The 20,348-nt window shown below is 40.5% G+C and overlaps 2 protein-coding genes across 6 annotated transcripts in view; both read left to right on the top strand.

Annotated features, from left to right (window-relative positions):
- Window positions 1-1,405: 1,405 nt before the first annotated feature.
- Window positions 1,406-12,496, top strand: LOC127413982 (golgin subfamily A member 5). 2 transcript variants are annotated; one of them, XM_051651596.1, is made up of 13 exons: window positions 1,406-1,644; window positions 2,381-3,043; window positions 4,928-5,140; window positions 5,295-5,514; window positions 5,859-5,982; window positions 7,327-7,530; window positions 7,614-7,781; window positions 7,863-7,991; window positions 8,373-8,471; window positions 9,808-10,030; window positions 11,438-11,543; window positions 11,634-11,697; window positions 11,829-12,496. In XM_051651596.1, exons 1-13 carry the CDS (start codon window positions 1,617-1,619, stop codon window positions 11,907-11,909), a joined length of 2,322 nt encoding a protein of 773 aa, XP_051507556.1. In that variant the 5' UTR covers window positions 1,406-1,616; the 3' UTR covers window positions 11,910-12,496. The 2 variants fall into 2 exon arrangements, with proteins under 2 accessions (XP_051507556.1, XP_051507557.1); XM_051651597.1 differs by having other exon boundaries at window positions 1,406-1,571; window positions 11,829-12,494.
- A 2,060-nt stretch (window positions 12,497-14,556) lies between these two features.
- Window positions 14,557-20,348, top strand: part of LOC127413974 (thyroid receptor-interacting protein 11-like) — a 31,978-nt gene continuing 26,186 nt past the window's right edge. For all 4 annotated transcript variants that reach the window (XR_007892719.1, XR_007892718.1, XM_051651576.1 and 1 more), the window contains exons 1-2: window positions 14,557-15,090; window positions 17,981-18,057. Coding sequence is in view for 2 of the 4 variants with exons in the window: in XM_051651576.1 (XP_051507536.1) it covers window positions 14,952-15,090; window positions 17,981-18,057 (216 nt within the window). In the remaining 2 variants the exon portion in view is untranslated. The remainder of the gene's footprint in view (window positions 15,091-17,980; window positions 18,058-20,348) is intronic.

Raw genomic sequence — 20,348 nt, 5'->3', positions numbered from 1 at the left:
GTTGCTGAGTCGTGACGTAGCGCTCAGCAATTTTATTCACAGAGCCTACGAAAAGGCCTCCTGGAGACACCGGAGCATCAAATAGAGCGGTTTTTCCTGCTTAGAAAGATGAATGAGGCGTGAGTTCCACACCCTGCTACTCATCCACTAACCACTCGCCTGATGCAGTGAGAGACATAACATCGTCATCATCCCCAGTGTCAGAACCGCCGAACGAGATTAGGCCATGCGCTCCTGCGGGGTGCCGGAGCTCCTTACGCACATAATGTATCGGCATAGACACGCTACATGGAGATTGAGGGATTCGTGGGGCGTATGACAGCACGAGGTCCACCTCAAATTCATCCTGCTCGATCTTTCGGCCCCGCCATGCCTCCTCGTGTGATCCCTCAGGTGTCACAGAAGAGGCGGGTGGGAGGGCGCGGGAGGCTGAATCATCCCTCACAACGAGGGCAGTGTGTCTCCATGAGAGCTGACTCTGCGTGGGCGTGGCCCAGACAGAGAATGCAGCTCTCATGCTGATCTGACGGCGGGATGTGCCTCTCACACAAGGAACACTTAAGGAACAACATCTTTAAAAAGACGCGAACACATAAGCGACTCTTTTGTATATATCGAATCGTAAAGCGGCGAGGTGGAGTGATGTTCTCCGGAACACTGCAGGGGAGTGGAGAGTCTTCTCGTTGCCGTGAAGATCCCGCACGCTAACTCGTGTAGTCGATCGCGAAGCAGTGGGCTTCTAGATGAGAGATGAATCACTGTCTTGAAGGAAGAAAATTCTGAGGAATGGTGTTTGTGCACCTGCTTTTATAGCGGACAGCTTTGCACCTAAAAAAGGCGGGGCTTAAACACCATAGCCAATTTTAAAATATTGGCTTTATTGCAGAGAGGTTTCAACTAGGTCGTGTGGAAGGACACTCCCATATGCATTAGCAAAACGCAATGTCAAGTGTACTGAGTCGTAAGGGAACGTCAGTGCAGTAAGGAAATGTTAAATTTTGTTGGTTGATCAATGGTTGATCTTTAAAAATTTTATATTTGGAGTTCCCATGGTGGAAATATCATGAAATTAGAAAACTGTGATCTCCAGGTCTGAAAAAGTCTGATTAACAGAAATCTTAAAAAGTCATTGAAATTTCTATAGTGAATGAACGTTTTTCTAGTTATGGTCAGCCCTACAATATTTAATCGCTAGAATTGCTCTTTGTGAATGTAAATCTATTATTTTTATAATTCACAAGGTCTTGGAAAATTCATTTTCCAAAAGGAGTGGGAACCCCTGAATTTGAAAGACTAGAGTATTTCAATTACAGATGTGGGCTCATGAAAGCAGTTGCAAGGTATTTGTGCTTTCAGTGAACATTTACAATCAGGCAGCGCACAGGGCGCACTGTTGTGGGTCCTTCGTGTAGTACCTGGTCCACGTCGGACTGGATCGGAATGAGAAACAGGATCAATACATTCACCGTTAACGGATCTACTCACCCATAGACATCATTCGCCCCGATATTCTCTTAAAATGTCGCAGCAGGATCTATTTACCTCTTTCTGAGAGACTGGAGCCCCTTCAGGTACTAAGACAATCTGACCTTAAAGGCAATTATTGACCAGAAGACATGAAACTGACCAATTTTCTGTCATCAGGTTAGAAGAATTATTCTATATAAACACAACAGGTTTAATAGTTTATTTGGTATTTATTCGATTACTAAGCGAATTGTAGTGGATACCGAAATAGCTGACAGCAGGCAGGAGTTTTACCGTTTTTTGTAATGACAACACCGTGTCTAGTGGTGTTGGACGTGTATTGCAATGCGAAATATAAACGAATCTTTTTCAGTAAGGAATTATAAGAGGTTAAGGGAAATGGCAAAAACCCGATAGGCATAAAATTATATGAATAAGAAAAACCATGAAAGGTTATTTCATGATTTATATAATTGATAGACCGTGTAATAAAATGTAATTTGTTTTCGTGCTAGAGGCCATGAGCCATTAGCATTAATTTAAATGAGAACGAATATTTTAAACGCTCTGTGGATGGATCCAGAGTATACATTAAAGGGATAGGTGGTGATGCAAGCTCATATTTGCTTTGAAGAAGTTAAACAAGCATTCAGACATTTCCCTATCATTACAGATCTTACTCATCAATGCTTCATGTTAGAGGCGAGCACTAAGATTTGTCTCTGACATTCAGAAATGATATTTTTTTCACATAGAGAAATCATTTGTGTAATTGTTTAAAAACAAGCATCCATTCATGCTGTAAAATTCAGCAACACTGGAAACTAGGGTGACAAATGAGTCATGTTAAGCATTACAGACTACTTGATTGTAGTGTCATTGCTTTGCTCTCTGCATGTGTATGTTATTCCAGGGGATATCAGGATGTCTTGGATTGTTGATCTTGCTGGAAAAGCAGAGGACTTACTGAATAAAGTGGACCAGGGTGCTGCCACTGCTTTGACAAAACATTCAGCTCAGAAGTCCTCGCTGCTCTACAACAGCCCTGACACCACAGATTCAATCCGGTACAACTCTGCAGCTTACAGCTCCACCCATGACCAGCATCACAGTGACTCCCTCTCCACCTCATCTCATGGAACTTCAGCTTTCATCTCCACAGCTGCTGGGAACATCAAGAAATCCAAAGCCACCGTTTTGGCTGGTACAACTAATATCTCCAGCACCATGCCATTGGGTTCCAGCAGCAAGGCATCAACCAACTTTGTGCGGCCCATAAAGCCGGAAGTGAACGATGATTTGCTCTTTGACTTCCTGAACAGTTCAGACCCACCGCAGACTGAAAGAAAGGAGGTCAGGAGAGAAACTGTGTCTAAAGTGTTGGGCCCTGCAGTGGGGTCAACTCAGACCCAGGTGCCCCCCACATTTGTGGCCAGCGACCTCCAGATGGGCCCCTCTGTCACTGCAGCCTCGTCCTCCACACAGGGCCTGTCCAGAAATTCTAGCCTTAGCTCTCTCTCCAACAGCTCACACAGTGTTAAAACAGAGGATGGCTCCACTCGAGACCAAACCCACGGTACAAAAGAAACATCATACACTGTACCTTACACAATGTGTGTTTTCATGTTGTTGTTTTTTTTCAAGGGGTCTGAGACCACTTTTCCACCCGGTAAGATGTGTTTTTGGGTGGTCCGATCACAAGTGGTCAGCGCTAAATATGGGGTCCAAAACATTTTGTGATCAGATCACTGAAACCACATATGGAGGTAGTACGCATGTGAACACATCGCATTTGAGGTGTAAAATGTTTATCCATCCTGAATGCATCCCGGACAGCAGCAAAGCACCAATCAATCTGTCAATCAACCACGGCACTAAAACAAAGTTTTCAAACTTTGCCGGTTATGTGCGGCTTTAAAAGGAAATAACCATCAGATGTGAAAATAAAAAACGAATAGATAAATAAGCACGAGAACTTTTCCAGTGTGTTTGATATCAACATACAGAAACAGAGATAACAAGCATACACATCTGAAGCACAGGTTAAAGAATAGTTAATCTAAAAATGAAACGCATTCTTATGCCATCCTGGATGTGTATGTCCTTTTATCTGCTGAACTCAGATGAAGATTTTCAGAAGAACTTTTCAGCTCTTTTGGTCCATACAATGCAATGAATGGGTGCCAAAATTTTGAAGCACCAAAAATCACATAAGTCAGCATTAAAGTAATCAATAAGACTCCAGTGGTTAAATCAATATTTTCAGAAGCAATATGATAGGTGTGAGTGAGCAACACACAAATATTTAAGTCCTTTTAAATTCTCCTCCCTGCTCAGTCAATCTCCACTTTCATATTCTTCTTCTTGTGTTTTTGTGATTCACATTCTTCATGCATATCGCCCCCTACTGGGCAGGGAGAAGAATATTTAGCAAAAAAGGACTTAAATGTTGATGTTTCTCACCCACACCTATCATATCACTTTTGAAGATACGGATTGAAACACTGGAGTCGTATGGATTACTTTTATGATGCATTTATGTTTTGTTTTTTTCCCGTCAGAATTTTAGCACCCATTCACTTGCATTGTATGGAACTGCAGAGCTGAAATATTCGTCTAAAAATCATACTTTGTGTTCTGCAGACGAAAGAAAGTCATACACACCTGCGATGGCATGAGGGTGAGTAAAAAAAATTCACGTTTTTATTTTTTTTTATGCTTTCTTTGTCTTTTATGACATCTTGTGGTTTATTATCATGCAGTAGCACATTGGCATAGGGATTGATGTATGTCGTCATGAAATCAGAGACTCTTCCCTCGAAATTTTATCACAAATGGTCACAGGAGATGCATTTAAGACACGTGTTAATACCAGGTGGAAACGCAATGAATCTCAGCTGACCACACATGAGCGGATCACCAAAAATGCTTTTTTTTTTTATTTTTTTTTTTTTAACTAGGTGGAAACAGCCTGAGAGCAAGAATAATGACTTATGTTAACGTTCCTAACATTTTGGATTACTATTGTGTAATAATATCCTACTTTTTAATTGAATAATAATAAGAAGAAGATCAGTTAATATTATAATTAATGTAATATTCAAGTGGTCCAGGTTCCATAAAACAAAGGTGTGAATGAAAAGTGGTCTAAGACCTGGTCAAATGACATTTGAGACCACTTTAAAAGCCAAGGACAGTGTGAATGCAAAGAGAACAGTGTTCTTTTACACTTGGTTCACATGTTGTCCAATTAAAGTGGTCTGAGTTTGGTTCTTTAAAAGTGGATTTGAGTGTGATAACACTAATTTAGGGAAAATGTTTTTTTGGTTACTAATTTAAAAGTTGCATGTTCACACCTCAGTAGGAATGACCCATGACTGTTTGATAAAAAGAATCCACACAATTACTTCTCTTTTATGCTCTCTTCTTTGAACCTCTTCATTCCTTGTCTCCTTTCCAGCTGGTGCTCCAGAGAGTTTAAACTCGGGGCTGGATGAACCTGCGGAGCCCCAGGAAGCACTGGAGATCCCACCTCAAGAGCTGCAGCAGCAGCAGGGCCAAGAGCAGGTCATTTCCAATCTTCGTCTCGAGAATCAGCTGCTGCGCAATGAAGTGTCTTCTCTCAACCAAGAGATGGCCTCTCTAATCCAGAGAGCCAAAGACATGCAGGAGGGTGAGACAGAGAGATTCCCGATGTGTATGTTGACCTGTATGTAGACTTGAATTCTGTGTTTGTAATTCTAAGACCTTGTATACTATGATTAACACTAGAAGTGAGCACAGAAGCTTAGACAGACTTCAAATGAGTGTTCTCTTCACACTTGTAGAAGTGAACCTCGCCAGAGCTCGTGCTGACAAGTGGAATTCGAACCAGTCTCGCGTTGATCGCACAGTTCGAGAGCTGAGTGCGCAGGTCGATGACCTCACAGAAGCTCTTTCAGCTAAAGATGGTCAGCTGGCGGTCCTGAAGGTGCGGCTGGATGAGGCAGATCAGCTGCTGAAGGCCAGAAGTTCTGCACTTGAGGAAGCGCAGAATGAGAGGAGCAGGTGGGTCTCCATGACAACTCAGGGAACCAGAAAAACACTTATGGTTTAGATGGGGACCGACTTGGTTTGTTGATCTCCGTACAGTTATGATGTCATATAAGTTACGCATTTGTAAACTTTTCATATGCTACATGTCACATGGCTTCGGGTGATAAATTATGTCCACTTGGCTGATTAACAGAAGTGTTACATCCCCCTTGTGTTAGTTCCAAAATCTGTAAACACCCAGTATCTGTATCAGCCATTAAAAAAAAAAAAACTATATCAGTCAACCACTGCTACAACTTTGCTCCCTTACCTTCTCTTGTGAATAACAAGACTCTATGCTTTATTGTGTGTTTCAGGATACTGCATGACCACAGTGAGGGCAGCAGTCTTCAGTCTCAGGCTTTACAGACACTACAGGACCGAGTGAGAGAGGCAGATGCTGCTCTTAAGAGAGAACATGAGAGCTACAGACAGATGCAGGTGAGTTCACACACACACACACACACACATACACCAGACTGAAGCTACACATAAACTTATGACACCACATACTAGGGCTGAACGATTATCACGATATGACATAACATTAAAACCACCTGCCTAATATTGTGTAGGTCCCCCTCGTGCAGCCAAAACAGCGCCAACCCGCATCTCAGAATAGCATTCACTACAATTGTACAGAGTGGTTATCTGAGTTACCGTAGACTTTGTCAGTTCGAACCATTCTGGCCGTTCTCTGTTGACCTCTCTCATCAGCAAGGTATTTCCGTCTACAGAACTGCCACTCACTGGATGTTTTTTGCTTTTGGCACCATTCGGAGTAAATTCTAGAGACTGTTGTGTGTGAAAATCCCAGGAGATCAGCAGTTACAGAAATACTCATACCAGCCCATCTGGCAACAACAATCATGCCACAGTTCAAATCACTGAGATCACATTTTTCCCCATTCTGATGGTTGATGTGAACATTAACTGAAGCTCCTGACCCATATCTGCATGATTTTATGCACTGCACTGCTGCCACATGATTGGCTGATTAGATAATTGCATGGATGATTGTTGGTGCCAGATGGGCTGGTTTGAGTATTTCTGTAACTGCTGATCTCCTGGGATTTTCACACACAACAGTCTCTAGAATTTACTCCAAATGGTGCCAAAAACAAAAAGCATCCAGTGAGCGGCAGTTCTGCAGATGGAAACGCCTCATTGATGAGAGGTCAACAGAGAATGGCTAGACTGGTTCGAACTGACAAAGTCTACGGTAACTCAGATAACCGCTCTGTACAATTGTGGTGAGAAGAATATCATCTAAGAATGCTATTCTGAGATGCGGGTTGGCACTGTTTTGGCAGCACGAGGGGACCTACACAGTATTAGGGAGGTGGTTTGAATGTTGTGGCTGATCGGTGTAGTGCAATTATCAAACTGCAAAGGCTGCGATTTAATTAAAGAATGAAATAGTCTCATGCTGCTTGCTTCTCTTACTGTATGTGCGCAGCGCTGTTCTCTGTACCGTATTTATGAATGAGTGAATGAATGAATGTCACATTTATATAGCGCTTTTTCTGACACTACACTCAAAGCGCTTTACACAGTGAATGGGGGACTCTTGTCAACCACCACCAGTGTGCAGCATCTACAGTGCACCAGTACGCTCGCCACACACCAGCTATTGGTGGAGAGAGTAGAGTAATAGAGCCAATTAATGGATGGGGATTATTAGGAGGCCATAATTGAGAAGGACCAATGGGGGGAATTCTGACAGAATTCTGACATTCTAAAGATCATGATGGACTTCATAATCATAACAATGGGTCATCCTAGAGTGAGTTTGCAGCCCGGATGGCGAAGGTAGAGGCAGAGCGCCAGACATTGGCAGAGTCATTAACGAGCGCAGAGCGTCGCATGACAGAGGAGAAACAGAGAGCTGATGAACTTCAGCAGCAGGTGAAAAGTGCTCGCTCCGCAGCAGAGTATGCCAAACAAGAGCTACAGGACTACAGAAACAAAGCCTCACGCATATTACAGGTCTCATTCTCTACACATTTCTTAAAACTTTATCCATATCTGATAAGTATATAAAGGTTCACGAGTGTGTGTTATTCCTCCAGTCAAAGGAGAAGCTGATCAGCAGTCTGAAGGAAGGCTCGGGTCTGGAGGTCCTAGAGGGGGCTGGGGCAGGAGTTGAACTCGAGGAGCTACGACATGAGAAAGAGTTGCAAAGAGAAGAGATTCAAAAACTACAGGCCCAAATACAGATCTTACGAACAGACATACAGGTACTTCAGATGTACACACGAATAACAAAATTCACAAAGATAGAGGTTCCAATGCATACAGATATCTTCTGTGCCCTGAAGGATCTGGAAACTCAGGCATTCACAGAGACCGAGAACTGGAGAGAACAAATGGCAGAGGTACAGGAGCAACATGCCCAGCAGATCAGAGCCAAACAGGAAATAGAGGCAGAGCTGGAGAGGTCCAAACAGGTATGTGAGTGACAGAGAAGACAGCTTTGCCGGATGTGGTGACATCCAGATTTTTTGGAGGGGGATTTTTGCTGTGCACACAGTCATGGATAACCTGAAAATATCAGGGAATTAAAAAATTGTGATGTCCAGGCCTGGAAATGTCATAACATTTTTTGCAGTCAATATGAATTTGTATATGTAGGCTCACCATCAGCTGGAAATTTCTCATGTGAGTGCCACCTCTAAAAATGCTTAGCTAGTTATCATGAATGCTTGGAGAAGTCATGGAAATTCATTGGTCAAAAGGGTGGGAACCCTGGCTATAATGTTCTTTTTTTTTTTTAATAGGATGAGTAAAATGCTGAGTAATGAGTGAAAATCAACATATTTTTACTGCAGGAACTTCAGTACATTGAGGAAGAGCATCATCGCACTAAAATCACCCTGCAGGGCCGCGTCAAAGACAGAGAGGAGGAGATCCAGAAGCTTAGAAACCAGGTACCACAAACATATTTAAGGGAAATAAAAAATTCTCTTATCATTTACTCATGCCATCCCAGATGTGTATGACTTTCTGTCAAACAAATATTTTTAGTAGAAAATTTCAGCTCTGTAGGGCCATACAATGCAAGTGAATGGTGACCAAAACTTTGAAGCTCCAAAAAGCATATAAAGGCAGCATAAAAGTAATCCATATGACTCTGGTGTTTTAATCTCCACCAGGGATTAATTTTAATTTTAATGACCCAATTGTTTTTGGGTGAGAACAGACTCAATATAACTCATTTTTCACTGTACATTTTTCCATTGCAGTCTCTTAGCACGATCATGATTTCTTTTTTTATCTCCCCAATTTGGAATGCCCAATTCCCAATGCACTCGAAGTCCTCGTGGTGGCGTAGTGACTCGCCTCAATCCGGGTGGCGGAGGACAAATCTCAGTTGCCTCCGCGTCTGAGACCATCAATCCGCGCATCTTATCACGTGGCTTGTTGAGCGCGTTACCGCGGAGACATAGCATGTGTGGAGGCTTCACGCTATTCTCCACGGCATCCACGCACAACTTACCATGCGACCCACCGAGAGCGGACCACATTATAGCGACCAGAAGGAGGTTACCCCATGTGACTCTACCCTCCCTAGCAACCGGGCCAATTTGGTTGCTTAGGAGACCTAGCTGGAGTCACTCAGCACACCCTGGATTCGAACTCAAGACTCCAGGGGTGGTAGTCAGCGTCTTTACTCGCTGAGCTACCCAGGCCCCTAGCACGATCATGATTTCAAGCTTGATTACACTTCCTAGCGCTTGAAGTATCTGCAGAATGATAGATGGCTCTAGGATGTGTAATCGAGCTTCAAATCATGATCGCTAAGGAGACTGCTGATGTCAAGATTTAAAGTGTAAAAGGAGTTATATTTTGGTCTGTTCTCACCCAAAACTGATTGGATCACATCAGAATACATGGATTTAGCCACTGAAGTCATATGAATTACTTTAATGCTGCCTCTGTGTGCTTTTTGGAGCTTCAAAGTTTTGGTCACCATTGACTTGCCATGTCTGGACCTACAGAGCAGAGATATTCTTCTAAAAATCTTCGTTTGTGTTCAGCAGAAAAAAGAAAGTCATCCACATCTGGGATGGCATGAGGGTGAGTAAATGATGAGAGAATTTTCATTTTTGGATGAACTATCCCTTTAAATTGCAAAGATACAGCAATTGTGGTTTTTACACCGTGTTCTTTTAAAAAATAATTCTGTGCAAGTTTCAGAATTATTAATAAAAGTTTTACAATGCTAGTTTATTTGTAAACATGTTCCGCACTCATCCCTGCTAGCTGACTAATAAGGCTCTAAGCAACAGCAGTCAGGCGGAGCTGGAGGGCCGTTTGCACCAACTGACAGAGACCCTGATTCAGAAGCAGACCATGTTAGAGGCCTTGGGCACTGAGAAGAACTCACTGGTCTTTCAGCTTGAGAGGCTGGAACAGCAACTGAAGAGCCTGCAGGGCGGTCAGAACAGCGGCTCACATATCAACATGGCTGCCATGGATGGACCAGGTCGGTGCACTACATGATGGGACATTCCATGAGGATTGAAATTTTATTCAACCCGAACTATTGGTGACAAGGGCTGGGAATAGAGTTTCTTTAACCATTTTACAAACATAATTTATACTTTGTTGTCAATTTTTTATCTGACTAACAGAGCTTGAGAAACTACTCATTTTATTCTGTGCCGAATCCAGTACTACCTGTTTGGTTTTTTTATCCCCTTTTCTCCCAATTTGGAATGCCCAATTCCCACTACTTAGTAGGTCCTTGTGGTGGCGTGGTTACACACCTCAATCCGGGTGGTGGAGGACACATTTCAGTTGCCTCCACTTCTGAGACCATCAATCCGCACTTCACGTAGCTTGTTGTGAATGACACCGCGGAGACTCCGCATGTGGAGGCTCATGCTATTCTCCACGATCCATGCACAATTTACCACACGCCCCACTGAGAGCGAGAACCACTAATCGCGACCACGAGGAGGTTACCTCATGTGACTCTACCCTCCCTAGCAACCAGGCCAATTTGGTTGCTTAGGAGACCTGGCTGGAGTCACTCAGCACAACCTGGATTCGAACTTGCGACTCCAGGGGTGGTCAATACTCGCTGAGCTACCCAGTCCCCGTCAAAACTCGCTGAGCTACCCAGTCCCCCTATTATTTTAATATATATATATATATATATATATATATATATATATATATATATATATTATTTTTTTATTTTTTATTATTTTTTCCTTTTTCTCCCAATTTGGAATGCCCAATTCCCAATGTGCTTTTAAGTCCTCGTGGTCGCGTAGTGATTCGCCTCAGTCCGGGTGGCGGAGGACGAATCCCAGTTGCCTCCACGTCTGAGACAGTCAACCCACGCATCTTATCACGTGGCTTGTTGAGCGCGTTGCCACGGAGACATAGCGCGTGTGGAGGCTTCACGCCATCCACCGCTGCGACCACGCTCAACTCACCACACGCCCCACCAAGAACGAACCACATTATAGCAACCACGAGGAGTTTACCCCATGTGACTCTACCCTCCCTAGCAACCGGGCCAATTTGGTTGCTTAGGATATATGGCTGGAGTCACTCAGCACGCCCTGAGATTCTAACTAGCGAGCTAGCGAACTCCAGGGGTGGTAGCCAATTATTTTAATATATTGACATAACCTGACAAGTATACAAACAGAACATCCCTTCTCCCCCTCAACCAGCCAACCCCAGATACCCCAAAAAAACAAAAAAAGAAGGAAAGGGATATAGATATATAAGGATAATTGTAATGAAGTCTAGACAATTAGACAGATTTTTGTTTAGAGATGTAGTGACGTTTCAAAAACAGTTTCGTTTTTGATACTTGTTGTCAGACACTTACAATCTAATATGATTCAGTTTGAACGTTTTTGTGTTTGTACAGGCGCTAGGCAGAGGAACACACCGATCCTGTTTAGTGATGCAGATGGCCCAGGAACAGGAGTGTATGGGAAGGTCCGTAAAGCTGCCAGCACCATTGACCGTTTCAGGTGACGAGTGCCTTTAAACCTTTTTTTAAACTAAATGTCTTGGACAGTGAAATATATTCAAAAGTTTTGCTGTTTTCTTTTCCCCTCCAGTATACGTCTAGGAATCTTTCTCAGACGTTACCCCATGGCCAGGGTCTTTGTTATTATTTATATGGTGAGTTCACAGCACATCAAGGAATGTTTGAAAGCTCAAATTAACAAGTCAAACTTCAAGGGAAAAATCTGATATTCTTCAATTGTTTATTATGTTTATGCAGTTTTTTGAATGTTTGTTTTTCTTTCCAGGCACTACTACACCTTTGGGTAATGATTGTCCTTTTAACGTACACACCAGAGATGCACCACAATCATCCTGATGGGAGATAAAGGACTTTCTTTCTGTAATATAACAATCTGTTTCTGATTAGTAAAGGTTACATTTAGGGAGTGCTCAGTATGCATTCACCTTTGAGCTGACATCTGCAATTTGCACAGACATGCCTTTGGGCAGTTTTCTCTCACTCTCTTTGTCTAACTCTGTGTCTCTTCCCCTCAATCTCTTTTCTGTCTTGGCCCAAAACATGATTGAATGCTTTCAATAAAGTGTGGTGTGAGCCTTAAGAGCAGTATAAAGTGAAATATTTAAGATGTAATTTAAAGGTGTGGTTTTACTCAGTTGAGAATCTCAATTACAAATATGTTTTATTCATCTATTTCACATGAATTTAATCATGATTATTTTTGTTACAGTAAACAACAGATTATATTTCCTCATGCTGTAAAGCTGATTTATCTTAATAAATATGAACACAGACATACAGTATGACATCTCAGTTGTGCCGGCTGTTCTGTTTAAAATAATATAGAAAGATACAGCAACAAGTTCATGAGCAGAATGTAAAAGTAGTTTAGCTTAAAAGCAACTGCTAAGAAAATAAAAGTATATACATACTTTACACATTTATGTGAGTATTTATATTACATTATATACAGTACTCTTCAGAATTTTGGAGCACATGTTTCACAAAAACATTTGTGTTCAGGTGTTTATTTTACATCTGCTTTAGTGTCAATAGGAATTATCAATTTTAGATTGCCAAACATTCCTTTTGCAAATAGAATAGAAGTAGAACAAGCAGTATTGCAATAGGTGGTATGGTTCCCACAGAGCCAAGATCCCAACATCATTGAGACAGAAGCAATTAAGACTAAACACGTAGAACTGTGGCAAGTTTTCCAAGATGTTTGGAACAACTGATCTGCCAACAACCTTGAAAAACTGCGTAAGTGATCCTAGGAGAGTTGGTGCTGTTTTAAATGTTTAGGGTGTTAAGTTGTTTTTTTTGTTTTTTTGTTTTTTTTTATGTTTACCTCACTTAATATGAAGTTAATTGATGAATAAAAATTATTCATGGCATTATTTTTGAAAACATCCTCACTATACAACAGCCTAAAAACTTTTGCATAATATATATATATATATATATATATATATATATATATACACACACACACACACACACTGATCAGCCACAACATTAAAACCACCTGCCTAATATTGTGTAGGTCCCCCTCGTGCAGCCAAAACAGCACCACCCCGCATCTCAGAATAGCATTCTTAGATGCTATTCTTCTCACCACAATTGTACAGAGCAGTTATCTGAGTTACCGTAGACTTTGTCAGTTCGAACCAGTCTGGCCATTCTCTGTTGACCTCTCTCATCAACAAGGCACTTCTGTCCACAGAACTGCTGCTCACTGAATGTTTTTTGTTTTTGGCACCATTCTAAGTAAATTCTAGAGACTGTTGTGTGTGAAAATCCCAGGAGATCAGCAGTTACAGAAATATTCAAACCAGCCCATCTGGCACCAACAAACATCCATGCGATTATCTAACCCGTATCTGCATGATTTTATGCACTGCAGCCACACAGTTGGCTGATTAGATAATCAGCCAATCGTGTGGCTGCAGTGCATAAAATCATGCAGATACGGGTCAGGAGCTTCAGTTAATGTTCACATCAACTAGGCATTCTGATATAATTAATCAGAATGAGGAAAAAATTTGATCTCAGTGATTTGGACCGTGGCATGATTGTTGGTGCCAGGTTTGAGTATTTCTGTAACTGCTGATCTCCTGGGATTTTCACGCACAACAGCCTCTATAATTTACTCAGAATGGTGCAAAAAAAATACAGAATCCACTGAGCGGCAGTTCTGCAGATGGAAATGCCATCTTGATGAGAGAGGTCAACAGAGAATGGCCAGACTGGTTCAAACTGACAAAGACTATGATAACTCAGATAACCACTCTGTACAATTGTGGTGAGAAGAATAGCATTTCAGAATGCTATTCTGAGATGTGGGTTGGCGCTGTTTTGGTGGCACGAGGGGGACCTACACAATACTACATATTAACAGCACAACGGCAGTAAATTGATAATAATTTATTGATCATTATAAAGGTACTCTTTTAAAAATCTTATTTAATTGGGGGGGGGGTCTGTTGCCCAAAAGTTGTTGAGTTTGGGAGTTCGCGGCAGGCCCACCGCGGTTCTTCCTAAACCCAGTCCGCCCCTGATTTCAACTGCAAAATGTGCAGCAATATGAAACAGCCCATCGCTCTACTATTGCTGCTGATGCAGTGGAGTCCACTGCATGAAACTTGACATAAAACATTACATGTCATTTAAATTCATCATGTTTAACCTCATTAGTGTTTGGTTGGGAAAATGCAAAAAAGACAATTTATATATTATTCATATCTGTTATGATCAATAACATTTAATTATTATTATTATTATTATTATTATTATTATTATATGATATAAAAGACCAGGTTTTCCTCATAAAAATACACAAGGAGTGCGTTCTGTCAGAGATATTACAGTAAACAACATCGGAACACTACAGTGGACAAATATAACAAGATTGCAATACTCACTCTGTCCAGCGGCGTCGCTGTGGTCACGTGGGAAGTGTGTGAGCTGGATTAATGTTGGTCCTCCACAGTCCCACAATCACTCAGTGCTGTCCACGTCCTCTCTGACGGCAGAGAGTAATGGCTGCGGTTGAGTTGGCAATTTATCGGCGTGAAAAATACAACGAACCAAAACAAATCCGACCCCGAAATCTGCCTGACCATATGTCGACATAACCCGGTGACGAACTCTTCGTAGTTCCTGTGAATTTTACGAGTATAACGCGGCGTTTTGTCGTTGTTTATGTTATGAAGCTTCAAACAGCTGGAATCCGGAACCACTGCCTATTAAGAATGATTAAACCTATTAAAATAAACCAGTAGTTATTATTAGTTTTTGGGGGGGTAAATGAAGCCCTCGATTGAATGGGTCTGTACTGTCCATTTATTGTTTGTGTGTGTGAAAGGCCCGGTTCGGTGATTAACGATTAGATCCGGTCCGGTTCGTCATGTCTTCCTGGCTTGGAGGATTGGGCTCCGGCCTGGGACAGAGTCTCGGCCAGGTCGGGGGAAGCTTGTCTTCGTTTACCGGGCAGATCTCTAATTTTACCAAAGATATTTTACTGGAAAGCACCGAGGAAGTAGGAGGTGAGTTCATAATAGACTTGTGGATTAAATCAGTTGCCATGTATAGACTTTTAAGCGATTTTGAGTGTTTTTAGACAATAAGGTCAAGTGTTTTCCAAAATATTGTATTTTGTGTGTTATGCATTGACCATTGTCATTTAGAATAAGAATTTGGTTACACATGACATTTATATGTCATTATTATACATTATTTACATTGAGTGAGCACAAATGATGATTATAAGTGATGATTAGTTCATGAATATGAATACTTTAGTATAGTTTTAGAATGTGGATAAAAGTGATACTTGATAGTCAATTTAATCATTTAATAAAAAGTGTGCTAATGGAGTTTATCCCATTTTTGAGATATGATTGCTATGTTATCATATGTTATTCCTTGTCATCCTCTATATATGTTATGGAATGCTGCAGAGCTCTTGTATAATGTGCTACAGTCATTACAGTAAGACAGTGTTAAACGGTTGTTTGCATACAGGCACTGATTCCCATAGCAGCAGAACCATGAAGGTTCTAAGTTTTGCAGCTTCCTCTATTTTTCTCCATAGTGGCTAACATGCTTGACTGGTAATCAGTGTTGCGTAAGTTACTCTAAAAAAAGTAATTAACTACTAACTACGTCTTCTACAGTGTAATTAGGTTACTGTACTAATTACTCTGTCTGAAAAGTAATTGCATTACTTATTACTAATTACTTTCTATATCCCTTATCAACCTCGACCAAATGAAAAATAGAAGGATAGACATGAAATTGTTCTTTTAATTCTTTCAAATAAAAAATATAAATCAAATAAATTATTAATGAACTGGCCAAAGAATATAAGTGGGCTGCATTAAATTAGTAAACATACATTTTAACATTAGTCATTAAATTTAGATTTTAAATTCACTATTGCTTTATATAGAATTGTTCTATACAGTATTTAACACAATTACAGCAGAAGTAACTAATTAAATTACTGAAAAATTAAGAGTAATCCCTTATTTTACTTTTTTTTCCCCAATGAAAAAGTAATTTACAGTAATTAATTACTTAGTAATGCATTACACCCAACTCTGCTAGTAATGAATTACCCTGGTGGCGCCTCTGCCTTGTCCCTTGTTGTGTCTTCTCTTGCAGTTGACTATTTGTGTACACGTAACTACCAGTGTTTGTCAACAAATAAACAACTTGCTGGTGTCAGAAGTAAATATGCCCCTTTCACTGTTGGTGGAGTGGACACTCATGGCACACACAAAGAATTTTGATCACCAGCTTCCAGCAGAGCAGACAGACCCTAAGAGACGTTTCACAATGCATTGACCTGCCTGTTAGATCATTAATTCGCATGCATTTCTGAGAAGAAATAAGTTTATCAAATGATTGGCCATTCTTCACCCTCATGCCATCCCAGATGTGTATGAATTTTTTTCTTCTGCAGAACAGAAACAAAGATTTTTCGAAGAATATCACAGCTCTGTGGGTTCTCACAATGCAAGTGGATGGTGACCAGAACTGTGAAGGTCCAAAAAGCATATAAAGGCAGCATTAAAGTAATCTATAAGACTCCAGTGGCTAAATCCACATCTTAAAAAGCAATATGATGATATGTGTGGTTAAAAAACAGATCAACATTTAAATCTTTTTTTTTTTTTTTACCATAAATCTCCACTTTCACTTTCTTCTTCTTTAGTTTTTTTTTGTGATTCATTTTCTTTATGCATAGCACCACCTACTGGTTGGGGCTGTTCAAAGGCGGAAATTTATAGTAAAAAAGGACTTAAATATTGATCTGTTTCTCACCCACACCTATCATATCGCTTCTGAAGACATGGATTAAACCACTTAATTCATATGTATTACTTTTATACTGCACTTTTGTGCTTTTTGGAGATTCAAACTTCTGGTCACCATTCACTTGCATTGTATGGACCAACAGAGCAGAGATATTCTTCTAAATATCTTTGTGTTCTGCAAAAGAAAGTCATACACATCTGGGATGGCATGAGTGTGAGAAAATGATGAGAATTTTAATTTTTGGGTGCGCTATCCCTTTAACATGAGATTTGCTGCTCTGTCTGTCACAAATCCAGGTCTTCTCTATTAAATAATGAAAATTGTTTATGTTATTTGTTAGACTTGTGTGTATGCGTTAGGCCTAGATTTTGCTAGCAGGGTTGACACAGAGTGTGCTCAATGTGTGTAAATGTTTCTTGCTTGTCATGTGAACCAAAATTATAATCCTGCCATGCAGGATTTCAGGTGAAAAAAGTAATTGTAAATTCATTAAAATGTTGACACTGACAGTAGTAAATATGTCAGCAAATAATATTGTTGTATTATATTTGTTTCCACAGTATTTGTCAGTTATATAGATTAGATATCATGCTCCTGTTGTGCAGCTGCTGCAATATAAAATAACTGTACTTGATCCTCCACTCTCCATGTCATCAGGAATGTTAGTATTTAAAGGGACAGTCACCCAACAATTGACTGAATGAATGTGTCTTGAAACCATGACCATGAACAATCCTTACAGGCATAGTGTGACTGTTTGCTCAGGAAATGCAATCTAGCCAGTGTTTGCTTGTACTAAACAGAATATTTACCTATGTACATTGTGCACTTGGCAAGGATTGTTCACCTTTAACCTATTTATTCAGTGAGGTCTTGTGGTTTATCAGTGTATCGGCTTCATCAAGAGTTGGAAATGTTGGACAATTCACTGAAGTGATTTTTTGCTTTAGTTCCCATCAACATTATCATCATCACTGTATATCTACATAAACAAATAGTGTTTTCCCAAGTTGCTGCTACTATATAAAAATAAAGTTGTGTAAACAGATACATGCTCGGGTATTTTGGAACCGTGGCTTTAGTGATTGGCAGTGTGTTTTCTTTTTCCCGCAGATGCTGCCACTGAGCTTCACGTGTCTGACTCTAGATTGCAGGAGCTGGAGACTACATATGCAAAACAAAAATATGAGGTGAATAACTGGGCACACATTATCGAGGGCTAGATCCTCCTGGTGATGTTTTGACCATGATCCGTTTCTTTAATCATGAGACACAGTGTTTTGTGTTTTTAATATGGAAAAGTGCCTGACGTTTTGAAAACTGTCTGACTCAAATCTTTCCTACTGTTCACATTCTTTAAAAAAAACTCACTTTTTGTCCCATCCTGATTCCTGTTTTTGTGTATATCTCATAACATACAAAATCTAACATAAAACAAAGGCAATCTGAGTAAACACAAAATACAGTTCTTAAATGGTAATGTTATTTATTGAAGCAAAAAAGTTAGTCAATACCAACTGAGCCTGTGTGAAAAAGTATTTGCCCCTTAGTTACTAAATCCCCATATCTATGAAACTGCATTTATAATGGGCTTCAGCTGGACTATACACACCCAGGCCTGATTACTGCCTGCCCTTTTCAATCAAATCAACACCTAAATAAAACCTTTTCAGCAGCATGAAGTTGGCTAAAAGGTCTCAACCAATAGCACAAATGCCAAGGTCGAAATGAATTCCAGAAATGATGAGGAAAAAGGTGATTGAAATACATAGTCTGGGAAGGGTTACAAAGCTGTTTCAAAGGCTCTGGGATTAAAAGAACCACAGTGAGAGCCATTATCTCCAAATAGAGAAAACTTGGCACAGTAGTGAACCTTTCCAGAAGTCAAATCAAATAAAATCACTTAATTGTCACACAGCCATATACACAAGTGCAATGGTGTGTGAAATTCTTGGGTGCAGTACCGATCAACATAGCAGTTGTGACAGTGATGAGACATAGGTGAGACATATACCAAAACCTGAAGTGGCCGACCTTCCAAAATTCTTCCAATAGCACAGTGACGACTTATCCAGGAAGTCACAGAAAAGCCAAGGATAACATTCAAGGAACTGCAGGCCTCTCTCAAATCAGTTAAGGTCACTGTTCATGACTCCATTATCAGAAAGACACTGGTCAAAAATGCCATCCATGGAAGAGTGGCGAGGCGAAAACCACTTCTAACCCAGAAAAAGGCTCATCTGAATTTCACCAAAACACACCTTAATGATCCTCAAAGCTTTTAAGAGAATGTTTTGTTGACTGATGAGTCGAAAGCGGAACTGTCTGGAAGACAGGTGTCCTGTTACATCTGGCGTAAATCAAACACAGAAATCCATAAAAAGAACATCATACCTACGGACGGTCATGGTGTGGATAATGTGATGGTGTGGGGATGCTTTGCTGCTTCAGGGCCAGGATGACTTGCAATAATTGAGGGAAACATGAATTCTGCTCCAGTCGTCAGTCCGTGAGTTGAAGCTCAAGCACAACTGGATTATGCAGCAAGAAAATGATCCAAAGCATAGGAATAAGTCCATCTCTGAATGGCTCAAAAGAAGCCAAATTAAAGTTTTGGAGTGGCCTAGTTAAAGTCCTGACGAACCCGATTGAGATGCTGTTGCAGGATCTTAAACAGGCAGTTCATGCTCGAAAACCCTCCAATGTGGCTGAACTAAAGCAGTTCTGCAAAGAAGAGTGGGACAAAATTCCACCACAGCGTTGTGAAAGAACTGATCTCCAGTTATCGAAAGCGTTTAGTTTTTGGAGATTCAAACTTCTGGTCACCATTCACTTGCATTGTATGGACCAACAGAGCAGAGATATTCTTCTAAATATCTTTGTGTTCTGCAAAAGAAAGTCATACACATCTGGGATGGCATGAGTGTGAGAAAATGATGAGAATTTTAATTTTTGGGTGCGCTATCCCTTTAACATGAGATTTGCTGCTCTGTCTGTCACAAATCCAGGTCTTCTCTATTAAATAATGAAAATTGTTTATGTTATTTGTTAGACTTGTGTGTATGCGTTAGGCCTAGATTTTGCTAGCAGGGTTGACACAGAGTGTGCTCAATGTGTGTAAATGTTTCTTGCTTGTCATGTGAACCAAAATTATAATGCTAAAGGTGGCACAAATGGCTATTCAACTTTATTTACTTAAACATGTATGTCACACAAATAAGATTTAGCAACTAATAACAAGTTGTCAAATGAACATTTATATGACTGTTTCTACTTACTTGGCTCTAAAGAAAATAACAACTGAGGTTGGTCACTTGTTTCCTTTTAAGAAGTGCACATAAAGCTGCACTTTAGCTATGTATATTTACATGAGCAAGGAAAAATGACATGGATTGAACAGGATCCAAGTTGACCACTTATGGAACACTATTCACCCAAATGGTGACTACAGGAATCAGCTATTTATAGTAAAACAACATCA

The sequence above is a fragment of the Myxocyprinus asiaticus genome, chromosome 23 (assembly GCF_019703515.2).
Source record: "Myxocyprinus asiaticus isolate MX2 ecotype Aquarium Trade chromosome 23, UBuf_Myxa_2, whole genome shotgun sequence".
Taxonomy (NCBI): Eukaryota; Metazoa; Chordata; class Actinopteri; order Cypriniformes; family Catostomidae; genus Myxocyprinus; species Myxocyprinus asiaticus.
The sequence above is the reverse complement of the archived record's forward strand: the minus strand, read 5'-3'. Positions and strand labels throughout refer to the sequence as shown.